The sequence below is a fragment of the Macrotis lagotis genome, chromosome 3 (assembly GCF_037893015.1).
Source record: "Macrotis lagotis isolate mMagLag1 chromosome 3, bilby.v1.9.chrom.fasta, whole genome shotgun sequence".
In the NCBI taxonomy this organism is placed as follows: domain Eukaryota; kingdom Metazoa; phylum Chordata; class Mammalia; order Peramelemorphia; family Peramelidae; genus Macrotis; species Macrotis lagotis.
This window is the reverse complement of record NC_133660.1, coordinates 279531743-279548937: the sequence shown is the minus strand read 5'-3', so window position 1 is coordinate 279548937 and position 17195 is coordinate 279531743. Positions and strand designations below refer to the sequence as shown.

The following is a 17195-nucleotide window of genomic DNA, read 5'->3' as shown; positions in this document are numbered from 1 at the left end:
TCCCCATCAGACTGGAAGCTCTTTGAGGACAAGGACCCTTGCGTCTTCTCATAGCTCTAGCTCCTGGTACCTAGTAGGTGCTTAATATATGCTTATTGATGCCAGGCTTGTGGCATCCACATTGCCCTGGGTTGGCAGAGCCAGGAGAGGTCTGCCAGGGAGACCCCACTCTGCCATCAGTTCCCTTAGTGGGGGTAGGTCCATTGCCCCCCCCCCCCAATCCAAGGCTTTGGTTCTTGGTCAAAATAAGGGAGACTCTCAACTGTCCTCCCTGTATGTTACTTAGAGGGCTGTGGCGATGCAGTGAGCTCAGAGGAAAGTTCAAGGGACACTTGATGGCACCTTGGGCCAAATAGAAGCTGAGCCCCAAGGCCCCTTGTGTGTGTGGCCCTGGTGGCTTTGGAGGTGATTTGAGCATCCCACTCCAGAAGAAGTGCTGCTCAGAGGTGGGCACCTCCATCTAGTCTAACCCTCTATCTACAAAAGAGGAAACTGAGGTGGAGGGAAAGGGCGGTGGGTCCTCGCTCTGACTCCCAATTCATTCATTGCCTCATCTCCCAAGTCCATCTCCATCCATCTATTCACCAATTATCTTTTCACAGTGGGTACTGTTTTAAGGTATTTTCCTCCTCTACAGCTCCTGCTGATCCTAATTCTGAAGGACCCCCTTCAGGATCTAGAGAAGTCTCCAAACTCCAGGGTTCCTTCTTGCCTTCTCATCTCACCTGGGCCCTGCCCTTTTAGGGCTCTGCTTTCCTTCCTTGCTGACTGATAACCCCTTCAGAGAATGACCCAAAGCTTACCCTCTCTCTCTCTCTTTTTGGAGGGGGGCTCTAAGGCCAACTCCCAGTGTGGACCTGAACATCCCCCCACAAACCTGTAGAATAAGGGCATTGAGTTTCTCCCTTCCCCTTTCATAAGATTCACAACCAAGGTAGATCATTGAGCCCAAACCTCCAATAAATATTTTTTGTTGACTGTGAGTCTAGGGTTCAGTGAGGAGATGGCCCCTTCCCCACATCCTTGGGTACCATTGGCTGGGGATGGCAAGGGATCTAAGAGTCCTGCCTTCCTTTTCACCCAGATTGTTTCCAGCCACCAACTCCATGGAGAGATGGTGACCTTGCCCAATTCTCAGCAGAGCCCCCACCAACTCCCCTTCATTTCACATGTGGAGTTCTGTGACCCCTTCACTCCCTGAGCCCTAAAATAAAGTAACAGATTCCCCATGGGGCATGTTTTGTTAGTTCATTCCCTGACAAACTGCATCGCCCCTCTTGGTCAGGCCTGGCACCTGGAGTTTGTGGCTCGATGCCAGAGAACAAGGTGTCTATGTGAAATACTTTGACAAGATAAGATGCCCCATCTCTAACTGACCTGTGAGATAGAGGTGCAGGAGACAAGATGCCAGGGCTGCAGAGGAGGCAGTTTGGAAGCCTGTAGATGCTGGAGAACCTGTGTTCAAATCCCACCTCTGACTTCTTTTTCTCAATTGTAAAATGGGGAGGTTGTATGACACGATCCCCCACCCCCACCCCCTTACCCTGGCTGGGTTTGGTGCGACTCTGAAGGAAGCAAGAGATGCTGAGAGGAGGAAGGTGAGTGGACTGATGTGGAGAATGGTCCCACTTGGGCAAAGGGCTGTAGGTGGAAGAGGGACATCACAGGTGAGAGACAGCTGGCAGCTGGGCTGATGATGACCATGAGAAGGGACCAGTGGAGACATGGGAGGTGAGGGAGGGAGGAGAGTCAGTGGTCGCCACAGTGGCCTAGTAGCAGTCACCAAGGGTTGATGGGGCCAGGGCAAGGCCGGACCCCCCTCCCCCACCCACCCAGCCTGCCCTGCCCAGCCAGACTGGGGAGCCGAGCCCAGTGTGTGTTCGTTTTCCCCACGTGTGTGCTGTGCATGTATGTGCTGTCTCTGTGTTGTGTGCGTGTGTTTAGCTCCTGCTCTGGCAGGCCAATCAGGGCTGGGTCACACAGAATGTGGTATTTTGTCATGCCAGGAATGTCTTTGATCCAGAGTTTATCCAGGAGGGGAACAAAGCCGGGACGCTCTAATCCGTTCCCACAATCCTCTCACTCTGAGCTGGGCAAACACCAGGTCCTGGCAAGGTGGCTCGCTGCCCAACAAGAGCCAGGAGGATGGAGTGAGGGCACCCCGGAGGCTCCCAAGGCCCCATTGAGGAGGCTGTGACCCGGCTGGCCAGGTTGGGCCTTAGAGAGGAGACCTAGTTGGGACCTCATGGCTGGAAAGGAGAAAGCCAGAGTCGCCCTGGTGCTCGTTGGTACAATCTCCTCCAGCCAGGTTTGACTCCAGGTCATCCCTTTGCTTCTCACCTGGGTGTTGCTGGGAACCAGAAATCCACACTGCCTTGGGACTCACATATAAACCTTGTAGTTATCCACATTATCTAACAAACTCCCGAAGTCTCAGTTTCCTCGCTGCTGCTCTCCCTGCCCATCTCTCAGACTGGCTAGGAGGCAGGGGCTTTGTCAATAGTATTAGTAAAATGGGAGTTGCTCTTACTGGTGTTGGTAACAACGATGTGTTCTGAGTGGAAGCCGAGGGAATGGAAACTGAGGCCCACCATCCTTTTCTAAAGACTTTACTGTAAAGTGGCCAAAAATGATCAATAGAAACACAATTTTTTTTTACATTTAAAAGAAATGTTTTATTCCTCTAAAATATTTTTTACCTTTTAAATTTATTTATTTTGAATTTTACAGTTTAACACATTCATTTTTAAAACAAATTAATGTCAAGTCAAGGCAATGATTTTTGTTTTGTTTTGTTTTGTTTTTAAGTGCAAAGCAGGGGCACACAAAAGAGACCTTGTGGGACAGATGGCCAATCGGGCCCAGGGAACAAGACTGCAGGCCCAGTCCTGACCCTGGACATCAGGGCCTGGGCCAAGGTGGGGTCTCCCATTTTCTACCTGGCATTGTGTATGATCTGTGCAGATAAGAGGTGAAGTGGGTCCTGTGTTTGACCTGGGTCTCATCTGGATGGGTCAAGGATGTCTCTGAGTGCATGGGTCTACCCAAGTGGGTCCCTCTTCCCTTCCCTTCTTATATTTTCTAGGAATCTCCAGGAAGCATGGCCACAACAGCTGGGATGAAGTTCATGGAGTGCTGGCATGGCCCTCCCCACCAACTCCCACCCCAGAGGCTCCTTTGGGGGGGCAGGGGCTCTGAAGCACTGTTGAGGTCCACCTGATCCTTGGCTGCTGCAGTGATCTGGGCAGTAACCTGAGGAAGGCCATGGAGAGGCCTGGAGGAGGGAACTTGTCCATATGGTCTTTTAGAAATGCATTGAGATAGAGCACTGGCCCTGGAGTCAGGAGGACCTGAATTCAAATTCAGCCTCAGATACTTAATAATGACCTAGCTGTGTGACCTTGGGCAAGTCACTTAACCCAATTGACTTGCAAAAGCAAAACACAAAGAAATGCCTTGATTTAAGACTAGAGCTACTACTCTCCGGGGTCAGAGGACCAGTTGAGGCTCAACATTTCTGGTGGACAGTGACAGACCGGAGCAGGCACAGCTTTCATAGCTCGCCAAGGGGACCAAATAGCAAGTTCCTCAGAGGCTCAGGACTTGTCCTGTTCTTTCAGATAAAGGATTCGGGCTCTGTGACTCACACTTTCCCCAACTCAAGACAGCAGCTCCTCTGGGGGTGGCTTGATTTATTATTGGTCCCAAAAGAACCTGGAGAGTTTAGGTGTACTCATTTTTGAATTCATATTTTATAGAGAAGGAAACAAGCCCTGAGAGGCTGGTGCCCAAGCCTCCTGGGGCCAGCACTATCCACTGAGCCCCACTGCCTCGGAGCAGATGAAAGGCATCCTTATGATCACAGACACTGGGCAGTGGGGCAGTGCCAGCTGAGTGCCCAGCCTTCAGGCCAGTCATAGCCTCTTTCTGAGCCCCATTCTCCTCACCTTTTAGAGATGACAACAGGCTCCCTAAGAGAGCCCACGTAAAAACAGCGTCCGCAGCCACCGGCAGCTGTCCGAGTGGCCTTCCTCCCTCCGACTGAGGGACGCACTGACGGTTCAGGCGCCTGCCAAGTTTTCCTGGCACTTCCCATCACACAGGACTCCTTGTCCTGGCTGCCCAGAGTCCGCCAGAGGTTTTACTTCAGTCAGTTCTGGCTGAGACCAACATAAGCTGCCTTCTGTCCATTGATATTCTGAACATTCAGATGGAGGTAAAAGTTGTCTCCAATCGTTTCAGTCATTTCAATAGTGGCTTGCCCGTGTTTTCAGTCAATGGACGTTTTCAGTGGAGTACAAGTCCCCATTCCAGGTTCTAGGTGTCTCCATGCTGGAAGGGACCTCAAGGGACACATGAGGATCCCTCCACATGCCCGACCACTGATTGCCAGTCTTTGCTCAGAGACCTGCCATGGACCATTCACAGATATTGGGCAGCCCAGGTGTTCCACACTCTTCACAAACACACCTCCCAGAGCCCCAGATGAGTGGAAGCATGGAGCAGCTCTGGACACCAGACCAAGGAGGGCACCCTCCTTGTGGATCCAGAGAGTGGACAGTTGATCTCCTCTGACATGTCTCCCAACTCTAGGCTTCTAGGTCACCCAGAGGCCCCACATGGACCTTCATCATCCATGTACAACAGGTGAAACATTAATGAAACCTCGGAAAGTGTTTTTTTCTCAGCTCTTGCTGCTGGGTTTGGAATTGAGGTTCTAACATTTCTTAATCTGTTGTACTTTTGGAGGAGCTCTAGTCCTCACAATCTCTGTAGCAAGTGATAAGGCTTTTCCTGAACTTTTCTATGGTATATAGCTAGGTCGTACATTGGAAGGAGTACCAGGCCTAGACCCACGAAGACCTGAATTCAAATCCCGTCTGAGAGACTTCCTAACTCTGTGAACCCAGACAAGTCCTTTAAATTCTTTTTGCCTCAATTTCCTCATCTGTAAAATGGGGATCAATAATAGCTAAGTGCTTAGCACAAGGCCTGGCAGGAGTAAATACTACATAGCTGTTAGCTATTATAATGTAAATGAGATTCCCTTTTATTTCTTTTATTCTGAACTTTGATTATCTTCACAGACATTAAACTCATTTTCTTTCTTTTGGTTAGAAGTAAGGAAAATAAAAAAAGCACACATAAAGCTGCCAAAAAGACCCAAAGACTTTGGGGACACTGTATATGTTCAACACTTTACAAAACTGAAAGCGCAATATAAATGCCAGCTGCTATTATACAGAGAAGTCATAAGTGGAACATGGATTCAAGAGCTAATCCTGTGTAGTATTTCATTTCCCTAGCACAATGTCTCATATGCATAAACATTATAATAAATATTTATTGTTGTTAAAAAAAAGAAGCAAGGAAAATATCAAGACAAATTGCTAGGAATTTCAAAGTAGGACTGCTTTGTCGAGGTACTGGTTTGGGTCAATGGGAACAGTGGGCCTTGGAGCTAGCACAGCTAGCCTGATGCCTAGGCTGGGAGTGGCCACATGCATGTTCAAAGGCTCAGTTTGCTCCTAGGTAAAATGATGATGATGATATCCAAGGTAACTGGGTATGGGAAGGGCTATCGGAAGGACGGTAATGATTTTAGAAAGGAAGACAGACTTCACTTGGCGTCCGTCATCTTTGGAACAACAGCCTCACATAGCTGCTTCCACTCCACCCAAAGTTCAGACCAATCTAAGCCTGAAGCTGAAGGTTTGTGGTCACAAAGCTGCTGAGGCAAAGTCTGCCAAAGTCAAACTATTGGGAATCCTTCTTTGGTTAAGAGTGTTGTCAGGTACCATAAGCTGTCATGAACAAAGTGCAGGAAAGCTGACATTGTGGATGAAGCGCGGTGGCTGCGGTAAAGAACAAATAGGAAATCCATAACCGTGGAGGCAACAATATAGTTGCTCTGGCAATTTATAGGAAGGAGGCACAACTAGCCGACCCGTGACACCTATAGTAACGATAACACTGCTTATAGCTCTTTGTAGTAAGCAAGTTCAGCGAGCAAATCCAGGACGGTCATAGTAACAATAATGGCTCTTGGTAGGAAAGAAGCACAACTTCCACATCCATGACAGTCATAGTAGCAATAACATTGCTCATACCGATTTGGAGGAAGGAAGCACAAGCAGCAAGTCCGGGACAGTTGGAGGAACAAAAATGTCGCTATAGCTCTTTGTTCGCTAGGTGCTATGTGTTCATTCACCTGATCCTCACGACCACCCTGGAAGAGAGGTGCGGGGATGATCCTCATTTTACCGATGAGGAAAGTGAGACAAGGTTATGCTACTTGCCTGGGGTCACACATGGGGAGGAAGTGTCTGAGGCTGGATCTGAGTGCGTTTCCAGGAGTTCCAAGCTCCCGGGGCATTGCTAGGTTTCTATGCATGCACATGGCCTGGCCAAAGGGGAGGGGGTAAGACCCCAAGGCTGACAACGGAAGCCAAAATTAGATATGGTGAAACAGAATCCGAATGAGTGAATTTGCTGATTGTTGGCATCACCGTCCAGGGGCATCTCACTTCGGGACCTCTTTGTAAAGAACAAGTTATGGGTTTTTGGAAATAGGAGCCTGATTTCATATCCACAAATGAAGTGAAGTTCTGGCTACTTTAGACAGTTTTCATCACAAGGATTTCCTGAGGACCTACTGTGTGCCAAAAGCCTGGGGGCCCAAGGAAAGGAGAAAGCCAGGCTGAGCTTGTGGGGCTCCCAGCCTCAGAGAGAGCCATGTTAATAGGAAAGGTTTTCTATCAAACAAGATGAATAAATAAGGAAGAAATTTGCTGCCAATGGAGAGAAATGGGCATATAGACTGGAAACGCCACAATTAGGGTATGGCTCCCTCTTGCCTATTAATTTTATCAGCCATCTCCCTTCTCCTCTGAAAACCTTCCTATGAAAGCATCTTTTAGAAAGAAAATGAGGCAGACAGTGAATAGCAGGCCTCTAAGTTTTCACTTAATATGCTTGGGATAGTGAGTACCAATGGAATGATCACATTGCAAACCCCCCAAAAGGCTTAGCTTTTACTGACATATACTGACATGTGATAGTATAGAAAAAATGGTGAAAGTTGATAGTATTTGAAAATTTCTCGACAACTGCATGCTCAGGAAGTAGCATTCCACATTTGGTAAGGCCCATATTTAATTCTGGAGGCCACAGAACAAAGGCATTGACACGCCAGACTGTATGGAGCTAAAGTTTCAAAACCCCCTGATGGTTTAAGTCAACATAATCTCTTTGGGGGGCTTAGTTCATGTCCCATTAAAAGAGCATTCTCCCCACCCCTTCTCTGGTGCTTTGGAAGATTACAGCACAGACATATTGATTGCCAACATAGCTCTGTGGTGATTTGGCTTGCATTAACAACCTTCACCAAGAGGAACTTGATCTTTGGCTGTGGGAGAACAAATCTCACCGGTCCAAGATGTCCTCATTGAAAAGCGACATGTTACAACAGGGTGGCAGGCTCGGGAACCATGTTGGATCTCTGACTCTCATGGCTAAACAATCATCAATTTGTTTTGGTTCTTTCTTCAACATCTTTCCCCCATTCATCCTCTCCTTGCTACCCCCACAGTCCAATGGATACAGACTTCTTCTCACTCGGGGTCTCTGATGGAGTTGGGATCTCCACCGTCCAAGCCCAGACTCATCTTGGCCCTCACTGCCCCCCCCCCCCCTTGCCAATGGCATCCAGTCTGAATCTCACCCAAGGCCCGGATCTCCAGTCTCTACATCACTCCCCACAAACAGCACTGAATTGTTAGTGAACACTATGGGGTCTGTATATTCATGTCCATAGATGGATGTGTCTGAGCATTGTCTCTCTGACTAGATAGGACTGACTAGACAGTTCAGCTAGATGGCACAGAGGATAGAGCACTACTAGCCTTGGAATCAGGAGGACAAGAGTTCAAATCCAGCCTCTGACTCTTACTAGTCCAGTGACCTTGGGTAAGTCACTTCACCCTGATTACCTCCCATCCCGGGCCATCTCCAGTCGTCCTGATTCATATCTGGCCAGTGGACCCAGATGACTCTGGAGGAGAAAGTGAGACTGTGACTTAGCCCAGCCCCCCTCACTCAAATCCAGGTCATGTGCTTGTGATGACATCACCTCCTTGATGTCATGGTCTTCTTTGAGAATGAAGGATAAACATTATTAGAAAGGACTGTGTCTCCTTTGACTTGTGCATCACCCCATGGTGACTGACCACATGGCCGTCTGCTCTGAGCAGGTTCACAGCCGTTTCTTTTCCATGCATTTATCACCTTCATTAAGCTTGGACTCCCTTTGTGTTGCTTCTCTCCCCGAACCCCCAATCTCTCCAATCTTTCATTTTTTGCTTTTTGTTCTGTTCCTTCAGCCTGGAGCTCTTCTCACCTATCAGATTGTAAAGAGAAGGCTGGGTCTGAGACACTGGTCCATTTCAGATGCTGAACCCCTGCTGCCACCCCCCATCAGATGTTTTCCAAACCATTGGAAACCAGTTCAAAGATGGCAGCAAGGTGGTGCAGTGGGTACTGCACCCTTGCTTCCTGTCTCTAAAATGAGGTATATATGGGCCCCCACCTCCCAGGATGACTGTGAAAATGAGACATTTATAAGGTAATTATTAAAAGTAATAAGTGCTTGGCTTTTATAATTATTTTTCTTTCCTCATCAAGTATGAAAATCAGTGATGCCATAGGGGCAGTGGTGCAGTGAATAGAGCATCAGCCCCGGGGTCAGGAGGATATGAGTTCAAATTCGGCCTCAGACACCTGATACTCACTTGACCTTGGGCAAGTCACTTAACACCATTGCCTTGCAAAAACCAGAAAAAGAAAATCAATGATGCTAATGACTCCTCTTTTTTGGCATAATTTTTAACAGTTGAAATGACCAAGGGCTTCATTTCCTCAACTTTTGACCTTTGAAAGCCCTTCTCCTTGGGCTCACCTCTGAAAATGCAAGGCCCAAGGTTGCACCAAATTCAGATCTCCTCTCAGAGAGCAAGTGAGATTCTATATGTTAGGTTTTGGGTTCAGGTTACATTGGACTTTGGGCTCTTACTTGATCAAACCCTATTTGTGTGGTGATTTTTTCCCATGTTTAAGTACGATTGGTGTCCTTTGAAAAACTATACATTTTACTTTATTTGAAAACATGTTTGACTCATGATTCCCCATTGCCAAAGGAGTCCATGACAGAAATGATTAAAAAACAAACCATCCTTCTAGAAGATAGAGGGCCGTCCTGGGACACAACCTTTTTGATACAATCACTGAGAGAACCCATTTCTATCCAACTGCAGTTTCTCATTCCTCAGAGCTGCCATGTCCACCAAGGCCCGGGGACACCAAAGTTAGACCACGACCACGGTGACCTACAGATGCTGTGGTGGCCAACACCCCCAAACCAGCTTCCCCTCTCTCCCTGCCCAGTCTGCCATGGGTGGGTATGTCGCTGCTGGCTGCCACCTGTTTCTGGGCTGTTCCCCAGCTTCCCAGCTCAGATGCAGACCAAGAACAGTTCAATGGGGCCGTGAGTCACAGACAAAAATTGCAGTTGTCCTTGCAGCAGGGACTCAAGGCTACAGCAAAGCCTTTATTTTCAGGCCATCAAGCTAAATGAGGTTGTGAAGGTACTTTATGGCTGGCACCAAACATTTTCCCGAATGTCCTGGCTCTTCCTCTAAAGGCCACAAGGGGCTGGGCTTCCCTGGAGCCTCAATGGAAGAGAAGTGGCTCATCATTTTCTATTTCTCAAAATCACTAAAATTTCCTTTCTGAGGAAACACTTTCCCAAGAGTTAACATTTTTGTGGAGAATCCTAGACACCCTGAGTTATCCTGGGAAAGGAAAAGGGCAGACTCCTAATAGGGAAGTTCCACTCAAGCCTTGAAGCTGGTCACCATGGCTTTCCTCTACTGCTAGAGAAGAGCTCAGATGCGGCGACTGTTTATGGGTTTGATTGGTCAGCGAGCTTTGACTGTTTTCTATCAGAAACAAAAAGTCATTTTTAACTTTTACTTGGAAAAATGCTATTTCTTTGAAGGTCACAAGTGCTGGGGGGAGTTCGGTGGTACAGCGGGTAGAGCACTGGCCCGGGAGTCAGGAGGAGCCGAGTTCATATCTGGACTCAGATATTTAATAATGACCTAGCTGTGTGGCCTTGGGCAAGCCACTTAACCCATTGCCTTAAAAATAAAGTAAGAAATATTACTCATTAAGGCACCAGTGGGGAAATTTCAGAGGTGGCCACTGCTGGGTTAACAAGGCTGGTAACACACATGGGCCTCCCATCTGTGGTGACTGTGCCAAATATTAGGTCAGGCTTTGGCTTCAGTTGACAGGTAACCCAGGACCCAGGCCCCTTTGACACGTGCCTGACCTCAAGGGGCCTGCAATCTAAGGGAAACCTGCACAAATGTCTGGCATAAAGAAGGCAGAGTAGTGGGGGGGGCAGCCTTCCACCTCGCCCCAGAGGAGGGGGTATCCTTTCCATGCTAGCTTACCATGCCGAAGGGAGGTCAAGGAGAAACTGGAAGGGGGAGACCCCTTTCCTCTGGCTCAGGAAAGGTGCATGGGTTGGGCCTTCCAGAGGGAATAGGGACAATCTGGCTGAGGTGACAAATAGGTGAATAGGGGGAGGTGGGGGCACCAGACCACATGTGGAAGGCCTTGAATGTTGGCTTCAGAGAAAGCTGGGGGATTCACTGCAGAGTAGAGTGGACCAGTATCTTGACCACAGAGGTCTCTGGGAAGTAATGTGGAGGAAAGCTTAGAGAGCACATTGGGGATAAATGAGGCTCATTCAGTTTATATAAGAGACTGAATGAGAGCAACCCCACACCCCAGAAAGCACCCATCCTCTTTCTCAGCATGTTGTCCTTTACACGAAAATGAAATGAGAGGCAAGGGACGCCACTCCACAGGTGACCAGTGATTTCTACAGGTGGATACAACACTATGGTGAGAGAGATACCCTCTTAGGGTCCAAGAGAAGTCACACAACTCACAAGAGAAAGGTGGGTCTCACTAATCAGAGAAACAAAGACTGCTGGGGCTGAAAGAAGCCTTAGAGAGAATCGGCTGTCACCTCCCTATTTTACAGAAGAAGAAACTTCGGGCCTGAGGGAAAGTGATTTGTCCGAGGTCACCAGCAACTTCCTGGCAAAGCCAGTTAGTGCCCCATCCCCCCACCAGGCCAAGCCCCAGAAAATCTCACGCATACATTTCATGGCACAACATTTAATCTTGGTCAAACCATCTCCAAGGGAATGGTTAACTTGAAGAAAAGTAAGGTTAGTTGATAAAGTATTTTTCTGGGATATTTTTTTCCTTGTTTCCCTTCTCCGATGAGGACTCCAACTGCCGTTAGCTGTCACCATGAATCTATTACACTGGGTCAGACTCAAACAGCCCTGCACCAATGAAACACCAATGGTCCTGTTCCAACACAGAATTAAGGACCAGAATTCCATAGTTTGCTTGGTGGTGATACTGGGAATTCTCCACTTGCACATTTCAATCTCCCTTCTCATATCCTTTTCCAATTTCTCTGAGGCTAGGAATGGGAGAGGAGGAGGGGGGTCTGGAGTGACTGTCCCCCCAGCCGTGGGGTCCTCCCATTTCTTCTCTTACAAAGAAGCCCCACTTTTTCAAAGGAACTCGGCCTCGGTATCCATGAAGGCCACAGGGCAAAGGCATCCAGGCCAAAGAATAGGCCTGTATGGAGGGGCACAAAGGAAGGGCCCGACCAAGTCTCTTCATGGCAAGACTGCAACCCTCATTTCAGGACAATGAATGCCCAACGATCGTTTGAACTTGAATCTCATTTTTAAACACTTGACACCCAGGCATCTGTTCCTTAACATTTCTTCTGTCTTCTTGTGCTCAAAATGAGAGTGTGGAGCTTCCGGGACTGACTTGAAAGTTGGGCTGAACCCCGAGCAAGGAGCAAACCTGGAACACAGAATAGACCCAGTGGACGGCTCTGTCTGTCCGGCCTAGAAGGGCATCTCCTTCTAGCCCTGACCTGCAGCAGTGTCCCAGCGGCCCCGTGAGCCCCGTTTGAGCCCCTTAAACTCTGGCAGTGACACCAGATAGAGCCGGATGTGGTTCTTCCCACCAGGGGCCAAGGATTCAGTGGCCCCCTCCCACTTCCTGCAGGGCCATTGGAAGCCCATCCCTCCCCCGCGAGCTACAGCTTATTTCTACTGAGACAGTCTCAGAACCAACCTGTTTAAATTTCCCTCTAATTCTGTCCAGATCTTCATGAAGCTGGGCATAAGTGGGGTCGGCGTAGGGGAATTTCTGCATCATCCCTAGGAATGAGTCGAGCATCCTCCTCTTCTTACTACAAAGCAGGGAGTATGGGATGTTAGGTCTCCCACACACGTCTGTCCCAACCACAAGCTCCCCCTGCCCAGAGCAGGCCACGCTGCTGAGCAGGCCCCATTCTCGTCACACTGGCAAAGTTCTGCCAATGGTGTCTGTGAGCCCAGGCAGGTTTTATCTCAGGCCTGGCAGGAGGCAGCACTGCCAAGATGCAGGAGCCTCAGGTTTAGAACCTGCCAACTTAAGAGGCAGAGTCAGCCGACAAGGTCTGGCCTCCCTCCGGCTGCCCGGCTCTTCAGGGACCTGCTGGGCTGAATGTGGGCTCTCTAACTATCAGATGGTAGGAAATTTTAATAAGTGAAGATCCAGGGGAAGAGGAGATCAGCTTAATTCTGTCCCCCCATGAACTCAAACTGAGATGAGGTCATCAAGAAGAGAAAGTCTGTAACGACCCAAATGGGGCGAGGTCAATGAGGAGAGCTGACCCTGACACCACCTCAGCGTTCAGTGAAACACGCTCACCTGAGCCTCCCAACAACCGGAGCAACCAGTGCTGACGGTGACAGTCCCCTCTAGGTTATGGATGAGGAAACTGAGGCTGCGCAGGGAGGGAGCCAGGCAGGCTCTCCCCATGTGAGCCCCCAGAGGTGGCCGAGGGGGGAAGCTGCTGAGTACACCCCAGTCCAGGCTTCCTCTGGCAGGTTCCAAACAAAACAGGGAAGCAGTTTCAGAAGGGGGACTCATCCCCCTGGGCTCGTAGCCTCTTCTATGGCACTCTGGGGTTAGACAGAGAGCTTCTCCCCTTCTGGGAGGCAGGAGGAGATAATCCGCTCATTGTTTGTAGGGAAGGGGGGTAGACATGGGATTTTCTCAGTGTAAGAAGCCCCATACTCTGATGAAGACTGGACACCACTGTACCCTGGGAGATGAAGGTCAGTCCTCTCTCTCTCACCAATGCTGCCTCCCGAGTTATCCTCATCACCCCCATTTGACAAGTGAGGGAGCTCAGATTCAGAAAATGGAGAAGACTCTGACAGCGACTAAGTGTCAGACCTGGGAACTGACCCTGGTCCTCAGAGGTCAAGGCCGGAGTTCTCTCACACTAAGGTAGGGCCTCAGAAATGGCAGCTCCTTTTAGAGAAAGGTTGGCTCCCGGCGCCAGGGGAGAGGCCCGTGACACACACGGCTGATTCAGGGAAGGAGAAGGACAGGGACCCCAGCGGCCGAGCCATCCTCGGCAGGGCCTCGCCCCAAGGGAGGCTCTAGGACAGCAGCTGGTGGTCTCCTCAGGCCTGAGACAAGCTAAAGGAAAGGCTGTTCTTCTGTTCCCCTGGCGCTCTCTTCTCGGGGATGGCAAGTATGGCAACAGAGATTGCCAACAGCAGCCCAACCCCCGGTTTTACTGTCCCTGCTAGCAGTGATGCTGGGGGGACAGACTCTGAATGTGGCCAGGAGCCACAGAACATTCACCCTACTCCACTACCAACTGATCACCTCTGAATGATTCCTCCAAGAGCCCTGGAGAGTGTCTGAGAGAACTGAGTCAGGCAGAAGACCCTCTGACCAGTGCCAGCTGCCCGCCTTCACGGCATCTCTGGGTCACCAAGGGATCTGGACATTCCTGATTCTGCTAAGACACGGCAGCTAGAACGTACCCCCTCCCACCTGCTTCCATGCCTGCCACGGCTGCCCAACACAAAGCCCTGCCCTGACCAGAGTGCCATCCCGGCTCTTCTGCGTCAGGGTTTTTTAACTCACACAATAGGTATTTTAGTCTTAAGGACCTTGTAAAACAGTATAGGTAGGAACAGAAAATGAATCAGAGCAGGAAAGTCCCCCAAAGTCCAGAAGCAGAAAGTTGGGCACAGGGAGAAGTCAGAGACGGCCCAGTCATCCACAGCTGGGGGAGCAGTGACTAAGCAGGGGGAACCTAGCTCCCTCTTCCTTCCCTCCTTCCCTTCTTCGCTTTTTTCCTTTCTCCCTCTCTGCCTCTTGGGGAGGACGGGGAAGATGCCCACGTCCCCGGGCCAGGCCCGCGCCCTACCTGTCCTTCTCAGCGGTGCTCTCGGAAAGCAGGCACTTCCAGGTAAACGCAAAACCTCGGTAGCACCCAATCTGCGGAACGAAGGCAAAGGCAAGAAAAACCGCGCAAGGCGCCCACTTCAACGACGGTTGCTTACAGGAAAAGCGTCGGCCCCCCTTCTGAAGGCTGCCCTGGGGGGCTCAACATGGCTTGGGGGTGCCACCCTGCGCTGCCGGGCGTGGGCCGCGGGCACGCGGTGCCCAGTGTGGAGCCCTCCCAAGCCGAGGGCCCCTCCCGGGAAGGCCCGCCTCGCCCCCCACCTCCGGGGGCTTCGTTACCTCGGACCCGACGCCGGCGCCCCGGGACACTCCGTGGCGCCTCCCCTCGCTCAGGCCCACGCGGCCGCCTTCGGCGTAGCCCTCCCGGTAGCCTTCGCCCCGGTACCTGTGCGGGAGAACACGCGCGGTGAACGCGAGGAGGGCGGCGGGGGAGGCAGCGGCCCCGGCCGGGCGGCGGCGGGCGGCGGGGAGCCGGGCCGGGCCGGGCAGCGGCACAAGGAGCCGGACCGAGCCGGGCCGGGCCGGGGGGCCGCGGCACAAGGAGCCGGGCCGGGCCGGGCAGCGGGGGCCGCGGCACAAGGAACCGGGCCGGGCCGGGCAGCGGGGCCGCGGCACAAGGAGCCGGGCCGGGCAGTGGCGGGGAGCCGAGCCGCGGCACAAGGAGCCGAACCGGGCCGGGCCGGGCCGGGCCGCGGCACAAGGAGCCGAGCCGAGCCGAGCCGGGCCGGGCCGGGCCGCGGGGAGCCGAGCCGAGCCGCGGCACAAGGAGCCGAGCCGAGCCGAGCCGAGCCGAGCCGGGCCGGGCCGGGCAGCGGGGCCGCGGCACAAGGAGCCGGGCCGGGCCCGGCTGGGCTGCGGCGGGGGAGCCCGGGCCGGGCGCCAGCACCGGGGGCGGCCCCGGGGCCAAGGTCAAGCTCAGACGCCCCGCGGCCTGTGGAAGCTGAGCCCGACCCTCGGGCGCCCCGCCCCCCCTCCTCCTCGGGGGCCACTAGGCCCGGCAGGCCCCGGCGGCGCCCACCTCTCCTCCGCCATCACGATGGCGTCAAACAGGTCCGGGGCCCGCTCCATGGCCGGCTGGGCTCCGGCCGCCCGCGGGGCCCAGTCCTCGGCGGCTCAGTCCTGGGGCCGGGCCGGGCCGGCCGCGCACGGGCCGCCGGGACGGAGGCTACGGCGAGCGAGAGGGCCCGGGCGGCGGCCGCGGAGCTCCCCCGCGTCTGTAATGGACCCTCCCAGGCCGCCTTGGAGCGCCGCCGGCGCGGCCGCGACCACTGCGCGCGGGGGGGGGACGTAGAGATCGCGGGGGCGGGGTGGGGCTCGGCTCCGCGGCTGCGCACACACGCGGCGCTGACTCGGCGCTGCCTGGAGGTGGGACGCCGGAGAAGCTGGGCCGGGGGGCTCCTGGGGGGGGTTCCTCCCGGCTCCCCCTCCTCTGCTTCGGGAGAGCGCGGACTGGATCCAGGGGCCCCCCCGGGGCCTCGCGGCGCGCAGCCTACTGTCGGGGCTTAATCAATGCAGCTTTGTCTCCACAGACGGCCCCAGAAGGGGGCACGACCCCCAGAGGCGGGGCAACCCTGGCCAGCAGCCCTGCTCCTGTGGGTGGGGGTCCGCGAGGCCAGGCCCTCCCCGCCCCCCAGCACGGCTTCCACCGCCCAGCGGGGCTGGGTCCGGGGGTCCCGGGGGGCTGCAGGCCGGCTGGAGATCGGGCTCGGGCTCGGGGGGCCCTTGGCTTGGGGCCCCCCACGCCGCAGAGAGCGGCCGCGGCGGGGGGAGCGGCGCCTGCTTCACCCGGACAAAACGGCCTTCTTAGAAACCAAAGCTGCAGAGCCCGGCCCCGCGGGGCAGCGCCCAGACGGCCAGCCGGGCTGGACAGCTCCTCCCGGCAGACCAGCCAGCGGGCACCGCTGCCAGCCCCGCCGCCACCCCCCCAAGGAATCCACGCGAAAACGGGGCAGACCCCTCTGGCTCCAGAATCGCGCCCTTCCCCGCTTTCCTCCTCCTCCCCGCCCTCACCCCTCTGTCACAGCATGACTAACGGGGGAGTGACCCCATGTGTTCCCCTTCTGCCAGTTTGTGCCACAGCCTGGGGTGGGAGAGGGAAGCGGGGCAAGAAGGATGTGCATCTCGTCCGTTGGCAACTGAAGGGCAGTTGGAAACTGCCTTTAATCGGAACAGGAGAACATTAGACTAAATGGCATTTTTTATAAAAAAGAAGCCTTGGTTCACCTAGTGCGTTTTCCTTGTTTCCTTGGCAAAGAGTGGGCCCAGAGAGGGGAACCTGGTCTCCCTTAGGCTAGCTCCCACCCAGCAGCCAAAGTCTCCTGACCCTCACTCAGGACAATGCATGTTGTTTTAATCTTCCCAGAGTCAGTGACTTCTCCATCACAGGACCCAAGCAGAAGCTCAATGGGCAAGTTCTAGAGAGTTCCACATGAAGCTGGAGGAGGAAGATCTCCAATTCCTTTCTAACTCAGAGTTTACTAGCACTTTGCAAACTTGCCTTCGTTCCCCTCCACGCTTGCAGCAGCCATGGTAAAGGGGAGCAATTATTGGCTGCCCACAACTGTTCCTACGATTCTTTGCCTCTGGACATTTAATGCCTCTGTTGCTCTCTTTGCTAAGTTAGGGTCATGGCATCCTAAAAACAAAACTTCAGAGGACCCTTGTTCACTGACAGCCTTGGAGTTCCACTCCCTCATTTTACAGAAAAGGGAACTGAGACCCTCAGAGTCAATCGATGAGCACACATTATCCATCAAACAGCACACATTGTCTCC

General features: G+C 52.8%; 1 protein-coding gene across 2 annotated transcripts; it reads right to left on the bottom strand.

Annotated features, from left to right (window-relative positions):
- Positions 1 to 7698: 7698 nt before the first annotated feature.
- Positions 7699 to 15615, bottom strand: LTO1 (LTO1 maturation factor of ABCE1). 2 transcript variants are annotated; one of them, XM_074230877.1, is made up of 5 exons: positions 15440 to 15592; positions 14701 to 14806; positions 14384 to 14454; positions 12241 to 12358; positions 7699 to 11964 (listed from the first exon to the last, which is right to left on the bottom strand). In XM_074230877.1, exons 1-5 carry the CDS (start codon positions 15487 to 15489, stop codon positions 11896 to 11898), a joined length of 414 nt encoding a protein of 137 aa, XP_074086978.1. In that variant the 5' UTR covers positions 15490 to 15592; the 3' UTR covers positions 7699 to 11895. The 2 variants fall into 2 exon arrangements, with proteins under 2 accessions (XP_074086978.1, XP_074086979.1); XM_074230878.1 differs by lacking the exon at positions 7699 to 11964 and adding an exon at positions 12862 to 13033 and having other exon boundaries at positions 12270 to 12358; positions 15440 to 15615.
- Between the last annotated feature and the right edge of the window lie 1580 nt (positions 15616 to 17195).